The following is a 17,292-nucleotide window of genomic DNA, read 5'->3' on the forward strand; positions in this document are numbered from 1 at the left end:
ATCCTAATCCAAATGCTGAAAGTTCACGTATTTCACAATCATCCCTTTGAATGTCCAAACAAGTTATTCTACCAAATCGCTGACTGTGGATGATAAACACTTGTGAGAGTGTGGTGTATCCCCAACCGAGACGTCAAAACATGAAATGCCTTAGCCATAAATGCTGGACCATTATCCAAAAAAATCTATAGGAACACCACTCAATTGAGGAGGAAGTATCTAACAGCAGTTGCAAAAGTGCTAGCAAGAGCATTAACTTCCACAAGTAGTTAGAAGCAATAATATTGCCAGCAGTCGATCGTGGAAAAGGTCCCATAAGTTCAAATGCCACCAACTCAAACGAATGGGAAACTGCAATTGACGCCAATCGTCCTTCCGCAACATAAAGGGAGTATTACAAGCTTGACACCAAACGTAGCTACGCACAACATCATGTCGCATCTCCAGCCAGTAGAAAGACTTACACAAATTCTCGGTCACATGACGATGTCCCATATACTTACCTAGAACAAAAGAATCATGGTAAGCATAGAGAAACTGTGGAATAAGATTGAGGGCACCACTAGCCATAAATGATCATCAGGATCCATTCCCACAAAATAAAGAAGGTCGTTTTTAAGGCGATATTGAGAATGTAAATGCTAGAATGGTAAGTCATCAGTAAATCATGCAAGATTTTCAAACTTCTAGAAGCCTTTGAATCCACGGCTCAATCTTTTAAACTTTATGAACCTCATCAAGAGAAGGTAGTTCTTTTTTTGTACCTTGTGGACACTAAATGTCAAATACAGCAACCGCCAATGGCATAGAATCCTCGTCTAGAAAATCCATAGATGCTAAAACAATAGTTTCGTCAAAAATATGAGAAGAGAGCGAAGAAGGAAGAGGAGCTTGAGAAAGGGTGTCAACATCAGCCATAGAACTTCCCGGGCGATGAACAACATCAAAATCATATATCTGAAGTTTCAAAGCCCACCGAACAGTACGACCAATGAGATTCTTCGGTTTTAATAATGAAGTAATGACAACATGATCACCTTTTAGTAACGTCCAAGAACCATATAGATATGCATCAAGTTTATCAAAACCCCAAACTGTTGCTAAACACTCCTTCTTTGTCATGGAGTAGTTCACCTCTGCTAGTTGTAATGTACAGCTGATGTATGCAATGGGATAGTACTGACCAAGAACACTCGGGCTCTATTGCATCAACACACCTCCAAGACCAATATCAGAAGCATCCACACACAAAATGAAAGGTTGAGTGTACTTAGGATATGCCAAAACTGGAGGAGTCATCAATAGCTCTTTGAGATTTATGAATGCCCGCTCACAATCCACAAACCAAATGAAAGATGACATTGATGAGTTTAGCAACACTCGCAACGGTGCAGTGCAATCAAAAAGATGATCCACAAAACAATTGAAATACTGCACTTTGCCTAAGAAGTATTGCACATCATTCACACACTTCAGAGTAGGAAACTTTACAACAACCACATATAAACAACTAAATTTTCCATTCTACTGGAAAATCCCCTCCTCTCAAAATGATAGAAGACCATCAAAGTTCTCTTATAAATGAGCTGGGATCTGGAAGAACATTAGGAGGAGGCATCGGTGGATCTGTATGTGGTACTAATTGTTCTTGATCCCTGTCGAGGGCTAGAGCAGCTCAAGAATAAGGCTTGGTCGAAGAGGGCTTCCTCCTTTTTTTGGTTAGGGAATATTCTGCTGGAAAGGGGGTGTGTCTAGAGGTTGACAAGAGGAGGGATGGCCATTTTCTAGGCATAGCATATATGTAGAGTGGAGTAAAATAAAAAAGAAGGTTCTTGGAAAGAACCTCAAGTTCTTGGAAGGATGCCTCATTCAATAGCCTTGGAGCGCATGGAGTGAAGGTTGGCAATGTAGTGGCGACTACAGTTGTTTGAAGAGTGCATCACAGCGAGGATCGCTTAAGATCAATCAATTTGTGTGAGTTGTCTAACTTGTGGGCAGCCCTAAGCTAGGTTGTTGGCAGAGGTCCTAGCAAAGGTCACCTACAAGGCTAAGGATGAGGCTAGGCAGCAATGATTCTCAACTTCGTTGATGTGTCATTGCCAGGAGTGACATCTTTTGGTGAGCGAAGCAAGTGTTAAGATTGTGGTAGAAGGGTGAGCACCCGGAAAAGCCAGGCTACCCTCACCAAATCAAGACTGTTCCTTCCTAGTGTTCAAGAGAATACTCCAATTCTCACAAGTGGCTAAGCTCAAACCATTGTACCACTATAGCACTATCCCTTGGAAACACGTGGGAAACTCATGCAATGTCAAGCATCATCCCAAGAATGATATATGGTAATCATCATGAAGTGATCGAACCAATGGTACACATCATCCCTAGGATTCTCATGAAAAAATTCTAGCCAAATACAAGGATTGGCACCAAGAGCAGGAGGAGTTGTACCACACGCCATAAATGCTGTTATCAATTGAGTTTAGTTGTTTAATTACAATCACATAGCATTAAGCAATTGCACCAACTGCTGCTCCAGAGTCAAAGGAGGAGGAGATTGCTACTCTGCCATAAAGATGAATGAAAAGGAAATAGCAAAAAAAAAAAGAAATGAAAAAAAACTAAAAGGAAAGGGAGATCTAAACAATGCAAAAGTTAAATCTAAACCAAAATCTCGAAAAAAAATAACAAAAGAAAGGAAATGGAAAAAGCTAGATCTAGACAATGCAAAAGCTACATATAAACCAAAATCCTAAATCCAAACTCCTCAGGGATAATCAAAGATGCCCTTCAACTTCACCAATATGAGTGCATGGAATATGGAAAGGGATTATAGAAAATGTGTATATCAATTAGCCCAAACACTTTAACTTATATACAAGAATGAATAGTTTAGATTGAAACCAAACTGACAGCTACCAAAATCCCACTATATTAATATTAGTATACAGCATTGTAACTGTACCTCATAATATCAATTATTATATTTGATTTTATACACTCTATTAAACATTAGGAGAATTAAATTATATAAAAATTATAATTAAGAAGATATAGTGTAATATTTTATCATTTCAATCAGACTATAATTTAAATAGTTATATTTATCAATAATATATATGAATTACCTTATGAGTATTATTATTAATTTAATAAACTTTATAATCTTTAATTTTATAATTCAGTTTTCTATACCTTTTATTAAAATAAATTATTTTTGGAATGTTAAAGCAATAGTTGCTTAATATCTAAAATTTATTCATTTCTCATAAGGTGATTTAGAAGAATACTTTAAGTTAATTAAGTAAGTTATAAAAGACAATAATGATAAATATTCATTTAACTAAGCATATAATGTGTTTAAAATTGTTTAAATTTAAATTTTGAGTTCACAAGTAAAATAAATTATTAAAATACTATATATTATAATTAATGTTTAACTCTTAGTTCATATAAGTTTATGCATTTTTACATATAAGTAGTAGCTAGATGATATTTTTATATAAATAACTAAAGTATAAATATTTATATTTTAAAGTTATTTTTTCTCACCTTATCACTTTTATAATGAAATTATATTATGTTTTTTAACAGTTACATATTAATAAATTAAATAAAATTTATAAAAACATTATTTAACTTTTAGGATGTCTATTTTATATGATGGATATTTTTTAACTATCAATATATATATATAGCTCTATAATATATATTACTGAAGTTCCTCTCAACTTGCAATGTTTAATTAATATATGATATTCACACTCAATGAAGATATTACTATTATTGTTAAACTTTATAATAATTATATTTACATTCTATATAGGCATTCTAAATCTTACTAACAATTGTATCAAAAAATTTAAATAAACACCTCTTTAACTATCATATATATAAATAGCTTTTATTGCAAGAATTATTAATTTTTACATATTTAATGTTTGTTCCTAGTTGAAAATTTTACCAAATTTCTTGCCAAAATAATATATAATTCATTAATTTTTTTCATTTGACATAGCAATTAAAGATTTTTATTTTATGGTTTTGGATGTTGTTGAGGGTTTTGCTACATTTACAAATTGCAATCATCACTAGTAAGTAAATACCAAAATCACTAAATCCATAATTGTAAACTAAGTAATATAACTTGAAGGAGTGTTATTGTGTTTGTACTAAATTAGTATTAAAGGCTAGAGGAACATGGATGCTCTAAATTCCACAAGAGAAAACTGTGATAAGACAAAGTTGATGTGATTATAATTATTTACAGCATTGGTTAAGAGAGTTTAGAAATTATAAACAATAAAAATCGTTAGATAGTAAAATATTCCAAAATATGTAAGCATATTCTAAATATACCTGCCGGACACTTTTCTGTTCAAACCTACCTGAAATTTTTGATAACGGCTTTTAAAAAAGGAAACGCTAAGACCTGAGCGACTGAGGGTGTCGCATAGCTGGGATGTGCGATGGGAGTGATAAACCTTAGCCTCTCCGACACTGTTTGTTTGTGGAGCGTCACGGTGTATTTTAAATGTAACAAGCTGGCGTTGTTTGCGAAGTTCCCGTGCTTTCTTGCGGACCTGTGCCACTGTAATGGATGGCGTTATATGAACGATGTGTATTCCAAACGAAACATTTCACAAAAGCCATGATTTTTCGAACAAGATTTGCCAGGCAAACAACAAACACATCAAGAAAAATACGATACCTCTCCCGTATCTCCAAGTCCGCAGCTCATGTCACTTTGGCCAAAACTCGGATTGAGACCTCGGGACGCAGGCATACTGCAAGCTTGGACGTTCCCCAGGAGCTTTGGACGGCCATTATTGCATTGTGTCACCAGCTAGCACCGTGATGCCAATTCCGAGATCACGTCAGCAGAGAGGAGAAAAATCATGTACACTCTGCCTCAAGATCGAAAGCCAAGAAACCAGGAAAGAGCATTTAACATTTTCTAACGCTGGGCCCCTTCTATAGCTCGCCGACGCGTAGCGCCAGGAAGGCATGAGACGTGTCGATCCACGATACACTCACCTCGTGTTTGATCCTAACCGCACGAAACTCCCGAATCTAAGAGCGAGATCCGGGGTAGAGATTTGATGAAGTGACTCAGTGGAGGACCAAAAGAATATGCTCTGGTTTGAACGCGAGAGAAGAAGCCCTAATGCATGCTTCGCACCTCCAAATGGGGGCGGCTCGCGCGCGCGGTGCTCCAGTCGCACAGCCTTGACCTCCGCGAGCAGGAGAACGCGTTCGCGAAGGTGGTGCGCGAATGCGGGCAGGAGCGGGATCTGGAGCGCGGGCGGAGGATCCATGCACAGATCCAGGACGCCGGCATCGCCTCCAACACATTCCTGGGCAATCTCCTCGTCCAGATGTATGGCCGCTGCGGCTGCTTCCACGGCGCGCGGGCGGCCTTCGATGCCATCCAGCGCCGGAATGTCTTCTCGTGGACGCTCATCGTCACTCGTTCCTATTGAAGTTGCCACCCTTAATGAGCTCCACACAAGTTCTACACATCAGAAAACTCGAAAGCTTTATTTCGGTTTGTGGATTTTAGCATGCTTCATCGCAAGATCTACAGAACAATCCAAATTCCATGACCAGACTCGGCATCATTCACTCCATAACGAGAACTAATGAAGTGGAACTTGAGGTTGTTTGGAACGCACATCTTGAGGATCTGAAGGTAGCTCACAAGCTCGGCATTGCCAGAAGCCACAGCGTTCCTCATCACAACGTCGTAGTAATGCGTCACCTCGCGTTCCTTCTCCTGGATCATTGCACAGGTCCTGTCCACCGAGTCCTGGAACGTGTTGACGCTGGGATCCAAGAGCAACTGCAAGGACGCGATGCTTCTCAGTGGCTTTTTGGCGCGCAGCTCCGCGGGGAAGGAGATAACGTCGTTGACAAGGAGGACGTGATCGTTGATGGCGTTCTGGAGCGCCAGGTAGTCCCGCGACTCCAAATCGCTGTCTGGGAGCGCAATCTCCAGCGACATCTCGATGAATGGGAAGCAGGGGAGGAGGAAGCAATCGAGCCTCCTGCGCGCCAAGTAGCTCTCGACCGTCGACGCCGATTGTGCTAGAGAAAGGACGCTCCGGTCCATGGAGGCAGCGTAGGCCTCCATCTGCGCGACCCAGTGCGCGTACACCCGGGGAGCCATGGATGATCGCAGGCGCGGAATGAGGTCCGCGCAGAACTCGAGCGATGGATGGACTGGATCGCGATGTGGGTGTGTCCCATGGAGGATGCCCTGGAAAGTCTCCAGGAACTCCTCCCGGGGGGCGCCGCCGGGGGACTCGTCCTCGAGGAGATCATCCAGCATGGTTCCAAACCACGCGAACTTGCCGCAGAGGACGGCGCTCTCGGTGGATCCGCACGGCACGAGCATGCTCATGTAGAGCGGGATTCGCATGCGCTCCAGGGAGAGCTTTTGGGCATCGCTCATGCTGGGATTGATGAATGGGAATGCCCACTCGTTCGCGAGCTTGGCAACCAGCTTGTGGTCGGGATGCCAGGCGCTGGAGGGGATGGAGCAGCGAATGGGCGGCAAATAGAACCTCTTCAGCCCCAGGAGGTGTTCCATGGCGGGAATCTTCTCCACAGCAAGTGCCATGATCAGTAGGAGATTTAGATAATCGGGATTTTGGAGAACGACATTTTATAGTCATTTTTGTTACACTGGATCATGTTGGACATTGCTATTGGAGTGGCACGAATTCATATCGACTTTGTACTGAATGCTCGAAAATTCTATCGCAGTGGCTCGATGGTCATTGTACATCCCAGACGAAACATCGGGCGGCTGGAATATTGAAAGAAAAGTTTCATGCTCGTGTTTTCTCACCCCTCGTTGAAAAAACTGATCGATCCATTGTATTTAAGAAGGTGGCAGTCCAGTGTTACTAGCAGAAAAGAGAGATGGATGTTGTAAGCTCTCTCCTCCTCCTTTTTATCCTGGCCGTCGTGATAATCAGCTACAAATCCAGAGTGACTTCTCCACCAGGGCCATGGGGATTGCCCTTGATTGGCCACCTCCACTTGCTAGCGAGAATGCCCCTCCACCGAGCTCTGCAATCCATGTCACAAAAGCACGGCCCCATTGTGTCCTTGAGCCTGGGAATGAGGCCAGCGATTCTCATATCAGCTCCGGCTCTGGCAAGAGAGCTCTTCACCTCGCAGGATGTGAATTTTCCATCCAAGCCATATATGAGTGTCGCAGAGCACATAGACTACAACTTTAGAAGCATCGGGACTGCCCCTTATGGCGAGTACTACAGCAGCATCCGGAAGCTGTGCCTGACGGAGCTCTTCACCGCCAGGAACATCGATTCGTTTTCATGGATTCGAAGCGAAGAGCTCTCGCATCTATTGAGTGCAATTCTCAGCAGCGCCAGCCATGGGCAGGCGCTGGATTTGAGGAAGACCCTGTCGGTGTTCACATTCAACAGCATAACCGGCGCCCTCATGAGCAAACGGTACCTCAGCCACGAGCATGCCGGTGCGGCTAGCTCAAAGGAGGCCATGGAGTTCAAGAATTTGGTATTCGAAGTCGTGCACTGTATTATGGACCCCTGTTTGAGCAACTTCGTGCCTTGGTACTTGAGATGGCTTGACTGGAAGACTCCTGGAATGAGACGCCTTCATGCAAAGGTGGATAAGTTCTTGCAAATGGTTGTGGAAGAACACAAGAAGAGCACCCGAGAGCACAAAGACTTCCTTGACATTCTGCTCGAGGCTTTTGGGGAGGAGGAAGCTTATGCAAAAGCCAATCTGTTGGTACGTGCGTGAGGATGAAGAACAAGATAGTGCTTCTGATATTCATATCCTTTCTTTCAGGACTTGATTATGGCAGGAACTGAAACTTCCGTCATTGGGACCGAGTGGCTCATGGCAGCAGTGATCCAGGAGCCGCGGATCCTGAAAAAAGCCCAGCAAGAGCTTCAAGATGCCGTGGGCAACAGGCGGATGGTGCAAGAATCAGACCTCTCCAAGCTCGGCTACCTCGACGCCATCATCAAGGAGTCATTCAGGCGTTACCCGGTTGTCCCGATCCACATCCGCGAGTGCCAAGGCCAAGCGTCAAAACTCGGGGGCTACGATGTCCTAAAAGGAACCATCGTGCTCGTCAACTCGTGGGCGCTGGGAATGGACCCCGTGGTGTGGGAGAATCCCACACAGTTCTTGCCGGAACGCTTCCTTGCGAGCTTCATCGACATCAAAGGCCAGGACTTTGAGCTCCTTCCATTTGGATCCGGGCGAAGGAGATGCCCCGGGATGCCCCTGGGCCTAAGAACCGTGAAGCTGCTCGTGGCAAATCTCATACATGGCTTTGACTGGAGTGTGGAGCCCGGCTAGATCCAATCCATGGAGGATTGCTTCAAAACTGCTTGCATCATGAAGCATCCACTGCAGCCAGTGGTTACTCCAAGGCTGCCCAAAGATGCCTACAACATGATTTCTCCATCTGATACGTCCTAATAATTACAACATATAAGCTTTTGTTATAATTCAATAAATATTTGTTTATGCTGCTGAATTAACTTTGTCATATTTTTTATTTCAACAATATGATCATTCAGTGTGGCATGTGTTGGGAAGGGCATAAAAGTGGAGTTTTGGTTGAGAAGGTGGAGAGTTTGTTGGTGTCAAGTGGCTGGCCATGTAGTTAGTTGTGTCAATCTTGAAGCTATGGTGGTCACTTATAATGGAGCCTGTTGTCAATGAGGTTGTGTGTTGAGTTCCTTCTTAAATTTTGATGCACCTTTGTATACTAGAATTTTTAAAAGTTACACTTAAAAGGTAAAGATTTTCTTATTTGACTTAGATTTCTATCAGGTGACATTGTGTAGCAGTATAAAATGTGCATTGGTATGAATTTCTTTCCTATCATCTCTATTGGTAGTCATTGTTTAACAAAGGCAGCCGAAGGTAAGTCTTTTTACAAACATGAAAAATGGAATTTTTATGGCTTACAAAGGGATTCTTTGACTGTGTTCCTATTGCTGGTGATCTGACTGAGCTTAAATTCTCATGGAGGGTCTTGTATATGAAGGCTGGGAAATCGTGTTATTCAGCCTGGTCATTTCTTGGAGGTTTTCTTTTTCCTCCAGCTGAGCTTTGCTTCCTGCTAGTAAGAGGATATGAGAAACAAACAAAAAGTTTCTTTTGGAGAAACTAAACACAGTTTCTATTAATAATAATTAAAAAAATGAAATTAAAATTTGATTACAAATGAATTAGAGAAATTTTAAGAGTATTAAAATCACAATTAGAGAATAGGCTTGGGTATTCTAGATACATTCCTTCCATAAGAAAAATTTAAAAAAAAGTAAAAAAGAGCCACAAGAGACTATAAAAAATATTTGATAAAATGAAAAGAGAAATAGCCAAGAAATGCCAGAATCTATATTAAAATTAAAAATGATCATCAAAAACATTTTATACCAAATAAAAAACATTTGGCTTCAACTCATAAGTGCTAGGAATGGACCTTACAATATAGGACAGCCAAAACACTTCCATTGACATCAAAGCTCAAAACTTTGAGCTCCTTCCATGGAAAAGATGCCCTAGGATGCCTTTAGGGAATTTCATCCATGAAGATTCAATCTATTGAGGATTGCTTTAGATCTGCTTGCTTTATGAAGCATGCAATATGCTCCAAAGTTGCCTATTAATTTAGGAAAATTATTTATAACTGAATATAGTAATAAATAAATATTATATGTCATTGATTCATACATACTATTTAGAAGGTCTAATAGTTGCCCTTAAATATGAGATGGACTAATCAATTATTATATTTGATAATATACATGCTATTAAACATGAAGAGAACTAAATTATATAATAATTTGTTGTGCATTGCATGCAACAACACTTGGTTTGCTTAATATTAGTGTCAGTGAATAATCTAATTAATTAATAATTATAAACATATTTATACTTTATAAATCGAGACTAATCTTATTGCATATTAACCATTAGATGATAGAATAAAAAAGATTATACTAGGATGTGTTTAGTAAAGTTTATAAATTATAAACATGTTTATAAATTATAAATAAAAGATTAATATAAATGAATAACAACTATTGGATGGTAGATTATCTTAAAATATTCTGGCATATTTAGATTAGATCTAGCAACTATAGATTTCTATTCTATGGTGTAGGATATTGTTAAACATTTTGCTACATTTGCAAGTTGCAATCATCACTAGTAACTAAATACTTTTCTCAAGATTTCAAGCGATTTTACCTTTTATTTTTGTTAAAACCTTTGTTTTGCTAGTGATTAAATTACCATAAGTACTATTTTGATGCAGGAAATAACCAATACTCGGCATGCTTGACTAAATTATAAACATCTTATATCCCAAAGTTTGACAAAGATGTTCAGAATCACTAAATCCATAGTTGTAGACTAAGCAGTATACTTTGAAGGAGTGATATTGTGTTCATGTACTAAATTAGCATTATAGGGGCTAGAGGAACATGGAAGCTCCAAATTCCACAAGAGAAAACTGTGATAGGACACAAAGTTGATGTGATTATGATTATTTAAAGCATTGTTTAAGAGAGTTTATAAATTGTAAACACAAATGAATAACAATCGCTAAATAGTAACATATCCTAGAATATTCAAGCATATTTTAAATATATTTGCCGGACACTTTTCTGTTCAGACCTACCTGAAATTTTTTATAACGGCTTTTAAAAAAGGAAACGCTAAAGAAGCGACTGAGGGTGTCGCATAGCTGGGATGTGCGATGGGAGTGATAAATCCAGCGAGAGCTTCGCTATGGAGCCCATTAACGAGCAAGAGGGCTGGTGGTGGCGGTGATGTCCTGGAACACGCGAAGTCGCCGGCTCTGCTCCTGGAGCTGCTGCTGGAATGAAGAAGAGGTGGAAGAACTCGAGGGCAATGGCCTCGGATCGTTGAGCCCCAGCCCCTTGGGACTCTGGATGAATCCCAGCTCGCCACCCAGGCACGACGCGGACGGCAGCAGCACCTGGAAAGGCTGGTGTTGACGACGATCATCGCTGTCTCCTCCGCTAAACAGCTGCTGCTTCACGGGAGACGAAGCAGCCGACTTGGAGATTCCGGGAGGTGGTCGTAGAGAAGCATTGCCAGGAGGAGCTGCTGCAACCAAAACCAGAGCCTCATGGGTCCATCGATCGAAAGAAGCAAGAAGCAGGAACTTTTCTTTACCTCCCAGATTGTCGAAGGACTCGAGCGAGAGGGATCTCCGAGCGGTGGCGGAGGGGCGTGGCGGCTTGCTGGGCGAGAACTTGAGGCTGTTGCTGCTCGCGTTGGTGGTGATGGCGCCAGAGTTCGAGTTTGCATTGACGCACAGCAGCTCCAGCTTCTTCTTGAGCGCCTCCGCCGCAAGAAAATGGTGATCCTGCTGCTGCTGGGCGATGATGTTTACGTTGGCGTTCTCATCCGCATCGTCAACAAGATTATACTCCTCCTCCTCCTCCTCCTCGTAGTCCCAGGAATCGTACGTGGGGATCTGCTGGCTTCGCGGCTGGGTTTGCTGCTGCTGCTGCTGGAGGCGATGTTGGTGGATTTCAATCTCTTGCTTGAGCTTGGATTGAGCTTGGGGAGCGTGGGCAACAAGACGCAAAATGCCGGTGCTTGGCAAGTGCTGCGGCTGATGTTGCTGTCCTTGCTCCATCTCCGCCAGCATCTCCTGTGCGCGCTCGTAAGACTTAAGGTGCGAGTCGGCGCCCCAACGAGTATCTGAGGATGCCGGCATCACGCTCTTGAGTAGTACTTTGGCCTCGTCCACGCGACCTTGCTTCATCAAGCAAATGCCCAGGTTACACATCTTGTTATTGTCCGGTTCCATGGACAGAGCTTTCCTGCCAATGATCCACAGCTTATGATCAATCGATTCAATGGCATTGCTTACCTGTAGACTGCCTCCGCTGCGATGAAATCGGATTGCTGCATGTACGCCCAGCCCAGATTCCCCTGCAAAGGACAAGATCGATCGATCGATCGATGAGAAAGAGCAAGAGCAAGAGCAAGAAGTTTCTTTCGCTGACCAGCAAGCGTGTGGCCTCCTGCTCGATGGAAACTTGGAACTTCTTGCCTTGCGAGCGCGCGGTCTTGGTCCGCTTGCCATTGAAGGCGAGGCCCGCGTAGATCAGCTGGAGCTTGTGCTTGAGGAGAGCGATCTGATCGTCCAGCCGGCCACACCTCTGGGAGAGAGAGAATCGCCCAAGTCAGCGATTTCATCGATACATGTCCGAGAGACTGGATTTGGGGGAAAAAGGGGGCTTACCTTGTAGAGATCGAGGAGGACATTGTCCAGGGACTCCTGGGCTTGATCCGAGCAGCGCCCGCGCAGCGATTTTATGGCCTCGATCGCCTCCTCGGGCCGGTTCTGCTGCTTCATCACGATCGCCATGTCCTTGAGCGCGCTGTCCACACGGTCGCCCGCATTGATCGCCGCCCAGAAGAGCGCGATGGCCTTGTCGGGCTCCTTGTCCACCAGCTGCCAAAAGGGGGTTCTCTCAGAGATGCGATGCGAGACAGTGCGCGACCGATCGATCGATCGATCGGATGGAATTGGTCCCTTTCTTTTACCTGGACGTGCTTGGCGCGGACGTAGGGCGAGTCCCCCAGCGGCACCTTGTGGATGACGTGAAAGGAATCGGCGCGCGAGGGAGGGCGCTTGCCGGCGGCGACGAGCGGCTTGACCGGCGAGCAGGGCGCCGATTTGCTCATCCTGGGATGCGGGGGAAGATTGCTAGAGCTGCTGTTCCACATTCTCCTTTCCTCCGCGATCGCTGGAGCGAGCTAGCAGCTAGAAAATCGAGAGGAGCGAGAGCGGGAGGAGGGCGCGCGAGAGAAAGAAGAAGAAGGAGAGAGATTTTCTAACAGCCACAATCCCTGCTCTGCTGCCCGTTGGAACACTTTAGGGCAAGCGCTCTCCCAACGGTCGAATCCAGGTGCGTACGGTATCGCGCGTACGGAGGGAGCGTACGGCGCGGTGGAGCATATTTGGAGAATTAGATCCGCTTGTTCTCCTCGCAAGTTGGATGGCTTCGTTCCAGACAAGAAAGAATTTTTCCAGTTGAATCACTGTGATTTTTGTTTGTTTGTTTTTTTTTTTCATGAGATCATCGGCTACTTATTTGGTTCTTTGTTGCGAGAGAGCGAGTCGCGGATGAGAGTGTGCGTGAGCTCCTTGGGCAATCCCATGACGCTGTCAAGAGTTCCAATCTAGAAAAACCAGAGCAAAGGCACGCTTTTGGTTTGGTGCTTGGATTCTTCAAACCGGAAATTCCTTTTACCATGGACTGGACAAATGGAGAGACGAGGGGATGCTCCACCAGGAGGCCGCCGGCGGCATACAGGACCGACCCTTCCTTGATCTGAAACAACAAACGAGTAAAGTTTTGGAATCCTTGCCAAGCTCTCGGGAAGGCAAAGCAAAAGACAAAGAGCTATTTACCAGATCGTCGATTACTTGCTCGGGAATAGGATGGAAGTAAATCTGCGAAGAAGAAACCAAGCTCGAGAAAGACCAAAAAAAAAAAGAAGCTTTGGTTTTCTTGCCTCGGCTTTGTCGATGCTACCATTGCTGACTCCAGTGGTCACATTTGTCACAAGCACGGCACTCACTGTGATGGCTGGGTCTCGCGCGTAGCCTGCCAAAACAAAGCATGGAAGAATCACAAAGTGGAAACGAAGAACCACGTAAGAATGAATCTCAAGCTTACCAGCGATGAAGGTGCGAGCTTCGTCGCCATTCAATGGCTTCTCGCGCACAACACCTCCGTTCACCACGACCGGTATTTTCAAGAACGAGGGAGATTGATCGGGTGAGACAACGTTGTACGAGCGACAGGAATAAGAACTCACCTGGTCCGCGGTGATGAGAAGAACTTCTTCGTCCGAAGTTTCGAGGCTTGTGATCCGTGGCAAGATAGCTTGAGCCTGCGAAAACCGCTGATGGTTGATGCGCGTGAACTTAAGGACGTCTCACCTTGGCGTGAGCAAGCGCCATGACCAGCTCTTCCGGAGTTTCTCTTCGAATGGCACGCTCATCGATGTCCGCCGACTGGAAAAAGAAGAGTATGAGAAGGAAAAAGAAGAGAGAGAGGCTACCATCACAGTGAAGTTGTAACCCATCTCTCGAAGAACCGCTTGCCGCGTTTGTGAGGAAGAACCCAGTATGATCTACCAAAGGAAAATGGCGGTGGAACGCTTGTATATCGATCGAACACCGCATACCTTGACACTCCCGAGCTCTTCCAAGCCCATTCTTACACAAGTTTAGGGCACCCAGAGGCGCTGAGCCATGGCTGAGGACGTTCGCTCCTACCTCGAGCCTTCATACTGGTAAGCCGTTAGCAACTTTGGTGGATCATCATCCCTTGCAGGGACGAGAGGTTTTCCAGGGAGAGCCACTACGAGTGGTTCAAGGACTACTCCCAGTTCCAGCATTTGATCCACGCTCATTGCAGTGGCAAAAACGCAAAGGTACGTGTTTGGCTAAGCAAGGCGCTGGTTTCCTCACGTAGAGGAGGAGTTCACACTAGATTTTGGAACTTGGATGTGGCAACTCGCGCATGAGCGAAGATATGTACCGAGACGGCTTCACGGACATCACAGCGACTGATCTCTCGCCTGTGGCTGTGGAGAGCAAGCGACGGAGATGCTCCGACTTGAACTATGGTATTCTTCTCGGCATTTCTTCTTTTCAACTCTGTCATTCTTGTCTCTCCAGGCATCAAAGTTCTTGTAGCTGATATCATGGACATGCCATTCAAGGACGCGAGCTTCGACGTTGTGATCGAGAAGGGAGTGATGGTATGATACAGAGATAATGTTTGGCTTTTATATCGGATCAAAATCAAAGGAACAAACAGGATGTTCTCTTCGTGGACAGCGGGAGTCCCTGGGATCCAGAGCCCCAAACAAGAGCCCGAGTTGACGCGACGCTCAAAGAGGTACACCGAGTTCTTGGAGCGAATGGTGTTTTCATCTCAATAGCATTTGGCCAGGCAAGAAAGACTTTGATCTTAGAGCTTCTACTCTCTTTTAACTCCTTGCCTTGACAGCCTCACTTTCGGCGCCCCTTTTTCGAGGCCAGTGACTTCGAGTGGTCCATGGAGTACTCAACCTTTGGAGACTCGTTCCACTATTATTTTTATACGCTAAGAAAGGTTGTCTCTTTCCTCCCCGATCAAACTTTTAAACACTCTAACATCGTTTCACCAGGGAATGGCCAGAAAGGTTTTGCCTCGAGACTCGATGGAATTCACAAGCATTGACATGGTGCAGGAGCAAATGGATGACGAAGATTATATCATGAGAACCATGATGGTCGATGACGACAAAACCACGTCCAGTTGATCGATCATTCCAAATGTCCTCGACGTCCTAGCGGCCCGGAAACTCTCTCGCAGCCTATATCCCCATCGTGTAACTGGCAGGCCGTCCAGGCAACATTGTCGCATGGCGGGCCAAATCCTTGGCGAGCACTCACTCGCACCACACACCCCGCCGACCAGCACGCTGCTCTAGTGTGGCAGCACGCCAAAGTCGATGCAGCGCCATCCGGGGTCCAAATCGCCGCAGTGCTTGCAAGCGAGAAGAGCGCTCAAGAACGATGTCTCATAGGGCCAAACCGACGTAGCAGCACGCTTGCAATCCCCACAGCTCGAGCACCACGCTATCATGGGGCACTGTGTCTAAGACTATCAAGCAACCGGAACGTCCGATCCTGGCAGTCCAGACGTTTCTTGCTGGCATTCTCACAAAGGTGGCCTCCGCTTCCAGAAGATAGATATATGCACAGGCGGTCCGTCTGGAGTCCGAGGTAGTGGACAAAACGCCCGTGGTTGTGAAGATGCTGGCTGGAGCTGGATTCGTAGGCGATGCCAGGAACGTTTTTGAGAGCTGCAAGAGTTCGCGTAACGATCCGGTGTCGTGATCAAGGCGTATGCACAGCATGGAAACATGAAGGAAGTTATCGATATTTTCCGGGGACCGTCACCTTCGTGAGTGCATTCTCATCGCTTGCAGCCGGGCCGGTTTGCTGGAGGAATCCATCTACCAGTTTGGATCTATGAGCTCGGATCACTGGCTCGCTGGGTGTAAGATCCACAGAACGAGCGAGGAAACTCTGAGAACGATGGAGTCCCGGTCGGGCGGGCTGTGGAGACCAGGGAGAGGATGCTCTCGTCTAACCGGGGCGGGAAGAGTGTCGTGCTCGTGGGATTGTTCGATCCGAGGCGAGCAAACAGCAGATTGATCAGGATTCGCTCGTCATTCTCACCAGCGCTATGCCCGAAGATGAAGATCCAGCATCCGGTGGAAGACAAGAGTTGCTCCCCCGGAAGAGGTATGACTATTTTCTCTGCCTGTGATCTCTTGTCCATGTGGATTGGATTGGCCAAAAAGACACAAAGTTCCTCTTTGGGTTCCTTTAGATTTGGAAGAAGAAATATTTGTCCACTACTGACGTACACTATCATCCGGAACAACAAGCCTGGTGGATTTAGCTCAAGGACGACGAGCTGCTGAACACTAGCACCAAGAGCATCCCAAGAGAAGATGGGTACTCACAGCTTAGAAAGTCTAGCACTACTTTTGCTGAATTTTGTCTTGGAAGCCAAGACCAAGTATCAAAGAGTGATGAAGCTAGAATCGAATGATCTACGATGGTTGCTGGCTATAAACATTGGCCACGATCGAGCAAGCTCCAACCACGTTCCATCACTACTTAGCAGCGAATCACCCATTGGCAAATAGAATATTCTAGGGTATATAGATTTCTCTTGTTTTTAGGTGGTCCGTTGTGGAGATGGATCACATGGCACTGTTGTACAATAGCCACATACTTTCATGGTGACCATAGTCAGTGGGGTGTGGGGAAAAAGGTGAAAGTTTAAAGCTCAAAATGCACAAGATCGTGTCCTAATCAGATTTGGTACTTCTCAAGTCTAATGGCCAAAGCATGCTTGCTCCAGTGGTTAACATTGAGGACCCAATCAGCCTATGTGGCATGAAATATATGCTAATTGAGTTATCAGCGCGAAATGCTAGTCTCCTTCCACGGGAAAGTATTCTCCAAGGCTGGATCCATTTATGATAGGTAAGCTCACTTTGCTTTCATTTCTTTCTAATGTTATAGAACGAATGTAGGTTCGAGTGGGTCAAGCAAAGGTGACTCTGGCGGTGGTGTATTCGACATCAACAACCCCAGGATTTTATTGAATATTGGACACAGTCCCAGCATCACAGATGCGGTTCAAGGTCGAT

General features: G+C 44.7%; 5 protein-coding genes and 1 long non-coding RNA gene across 8 annotated transcripts; 2 read left to right on the top strand and 4 right to left on the bottom strand.

Moving 5' to 3' along the window:
- Positions 1-4,475: 4,475 nt before the first annotated feature.
- On the bottom strand, positions 4,476-5,037 carry LOC112346026. Its single transcript, XR_002992253.1, has 2 exons — positions 4,706-5,037; positions 4,476-4,585 (listed from the first exon to the last, which is right to left on the bottom strand). It is a non-coding gene; the product is annotated as an uncharacterized LOC112346026 (long non-coding RNA).
- Positions 5,038-5,044: 7 nt separating this feature from the next.
- LOC9650970 ((E)-2-epi-beta-caryophyllene synthase-like) lies at positions 5,045-6,616 on the bottom strand. The gene is made up of 3 exons (XM_002968987.2): positions 5,602-6,616; positions 5,177-5,470; positions 5,045-5,067 (listed from the first exon to the last, which is right to left on the bottom strand). Exons 1-3 carry the CDS (start codon positions 6,614-6,616, stop codon positions 5,045-5,047), a joined length of 1,332 nt encoding a protein of 443 aa, XP_002969033.2.
- Positions 6,617-6,933: 317 nt separating this feature from the next.
- On the top strand, positions 6,934-8,505 carry LOC9658590 (flavonoid 3'-monooxygenase). The gene is made up of 2 exons (XM_002968711.2): positions 6,934-7,779; positions 7,840-8,505. Exons 1-2 carry the CDS (start codon positions 7,054-7,056, stop codon positions 8,356-8,358), a joined length of 1,245 nt encoding a protein of 414 aa, XP_002968757.2. The 5' UTR covers positions 6,934-7,053; the 3' UTR covers positions 8,359-8,505.
- A 2,116-nt stretch (positions 8,506-10,621) lies between these two features.
- On the bottom strand, positions 10,622-13,000 carry LOC9650971 (protein POLLENLESS 3-LIKE 1). 2 transcript variants are annotated; one of them, XM_024673820.1, is made up of 6 exons: positions 12,604-13,000; positions 12,299-12,511; positions 12,060-12,215; positions 11,924-11,985; positions 11,218-11,873; positions 10,622-11,145 (listed from the first exon to the last, which is right to left on the bottom strand). In XM_024673820.1, the coding sequence occupies exons 1-6, from the start codon at positions 12,784-12,786 to the stop codon at positions 10,817-10,819; spliced, it is 1,599 nt and encodes a 532-aa protein (XP_024529588.1). In that variant the 5' UTR covers positions 12,787-13,000; the 3' UTR covers positions 10,622-10,816. The 2 variants fall into 2 exon arrangements, with proteins under 2 accessions (XP_024529588.1, XP_002969034.1); XM_002968988.2 differs by having other exon boundaries at positions 10,622-11,148.
- Positions 13,001-13,072: 72 nt separating this feature from the next.
- On the bottom strand, positions 13,073-14,408 carry LOC9658591 (maf-like protein DDB_G0281937). Of its 2 annotated transcripts, none has more exons than XM_024673824.1 (9): positions 14,257-14,408; positions 14,131-14,202; positions 14,009-14,083; positions 13,883-13,959; positions 13,743-13,810; positions 13,579-13,670; positions 13,475-13,516; positions 13,314-13,394; positions 13,073-13,242 (listed from the first exon to the last, which is right to left on the bottom strand). In XM_024673824.1, the coding sequence occupies exons 1-9, from the start codon at positions 14,284-14,286 to the stop codon at positions 13,147-13,149; spliced, it is 633 nt and encodes a 210-aa protein (XP_024529592.1). In that variant the 5' UTR covers positions 14,287-14,408; the 3' UTR covers positions 13,073-13,146. The 2 variants fall into 2 exon arrangements, with proteins under 2 accessions (XP_024529592.1, XP_024529590.1); XM_024673822.1 differs by having other exon boundaries at positions 13,743-13,813; positions 13,886-13,959; positions 14,257-14,342.
- LOC9658592 (EEF1A lysine methyltransferase 4) lies at positions 14,281-16,097 on the top strand. Its single transcript, XM_024673821.1, has 7 exons — positions 14,281-14,364; positions 14,406-14,505; positions 14,565-14,700; positions 14,753-14,835; positions 14,895-15,029; positions 15,087-15,191; positions 15,247-16,097. Exons 1-7 carry the CDS (start codon positions 14,324-14,326, stop codon positions 15,379-15,381), a joined length of 735 nt encoding a protein of 244 aa, XP_024529589.1. The 5' UTR covers positions 14,281-14,323; the 3' UTR covers positions 15,382-16,097.
- The last annotated feature ends 1,195 nt before the right edge of the window (positions 16,098-17,292 follow it).

This window comes from Selaginella moellendorffii, unplaced genomic scaffold, assembly GCF_000143415.4.
Source record: "Selaginella moellendorffii unplaced genomic scaffold, v1.0 SELMOscaffold_11, whole genome shotgun sequence".
Taxonomy (NCBI): domain Eukaryota; kingdom Viridiplantae; phylum Streptophyta; class Lycopodiopsida; order Selaginellales; family Selaginellaceae; genus Selaginella; species Selaginella moellendorffii.

Coding starts and splice junctions, on each gene's coding strand:
- LOC9658591 (XM_024673824.1), bottom strand. CDS start 14,286: ATGGGCTTGGAAGAGCTCGGGAGTGTCAAG. Junction 13,517..13,578: donor GTAGCATCGACAAAGCCGAG/GCAAGAAAACCA, acceptor TCTTCTTCGCAG/ATTTACTTCCATCCTATTCC. Junction 13,395..13,474: donor AGCAAGTAATCGACGATCTG/GTAAATAGCTCT, acceptor TTGTTGTTTCAG/ATCAAGGAAGGGTCGGTCCT.
- LOC9658590 (XM_002968711.2), top strand. CDS start 7,054: ATGCCCCTCCACCGAGCTCTGCAATCCATGTCACAAAAGCACGGCCCC. Junction 7,780..7,839: donor ATGCAAAAGCCAATCTGTTG/GTACGTGCGTGA, acceptor CCTTTCTTTCAG/GACTTGATTATGGCAGGAAC.
- LOC9650970 (XM_002968987.2), bottom strand. CDS start 6,616: ATGGCACTTGCTGTGGAGAAGATTCCCGCCATGGAACACCTCCTGGGG. Junction 5,471..5,601: donor AGTGAATGATGCCGAGTCTG/GTCATGGAATTT, acceptor CAACTTCAATAG/GAACGAGTGACGATGAGCGT. Junction 5,068..5,176: donor CGAGCCGCCCCCATTTGGAG/GTGCGAAGCATG, acceptor TCTCGCTCTTAG/ATTCGGGAGTTTCGTGCGGT.
- LOC9658592 (XM_024673821.1), top strand. CDS start 14,324: ATGGCTGAGGACGTTCGCTCCTACCTCGAGCCTTCATACTG. Junction 14,836..14,894: donor TGATCGAGAAGGGAGTGATG/GTATGATACAGA, acceptor AGGAACAAACAG/GATGTTCTCTTCGTGGACAG. Junction 15,030..15,086: donor TCTCAATAGCATTTGGCCAG/GCAAGAAAGACT, acceptor TTGCCTTGACAG/CCTCACTTTCGGCGCCCCTT.
- LOC9650971 (XM_002968988.2), bottom strand. CDS start 12,786: ATGTGGAACAGCAGCTCTAGCAATCTTCCCCCGCATCCCAGGATGAGC. Junction 12,512..12,603: donor TCCGCGCCAAGCACGTCCAG/GTAAAAGAAAGG, acceptor CCCTTTTGGCAG/CTGGTGGACAAGGAGCCCGA. Junction 11,874..11,923: donor GCAGCGGAGGCAGTCTACAG/GTAAGCAATGCC, acceptor GATCATTGGCAG/GAAAGCTCTGTCCATGGAAC.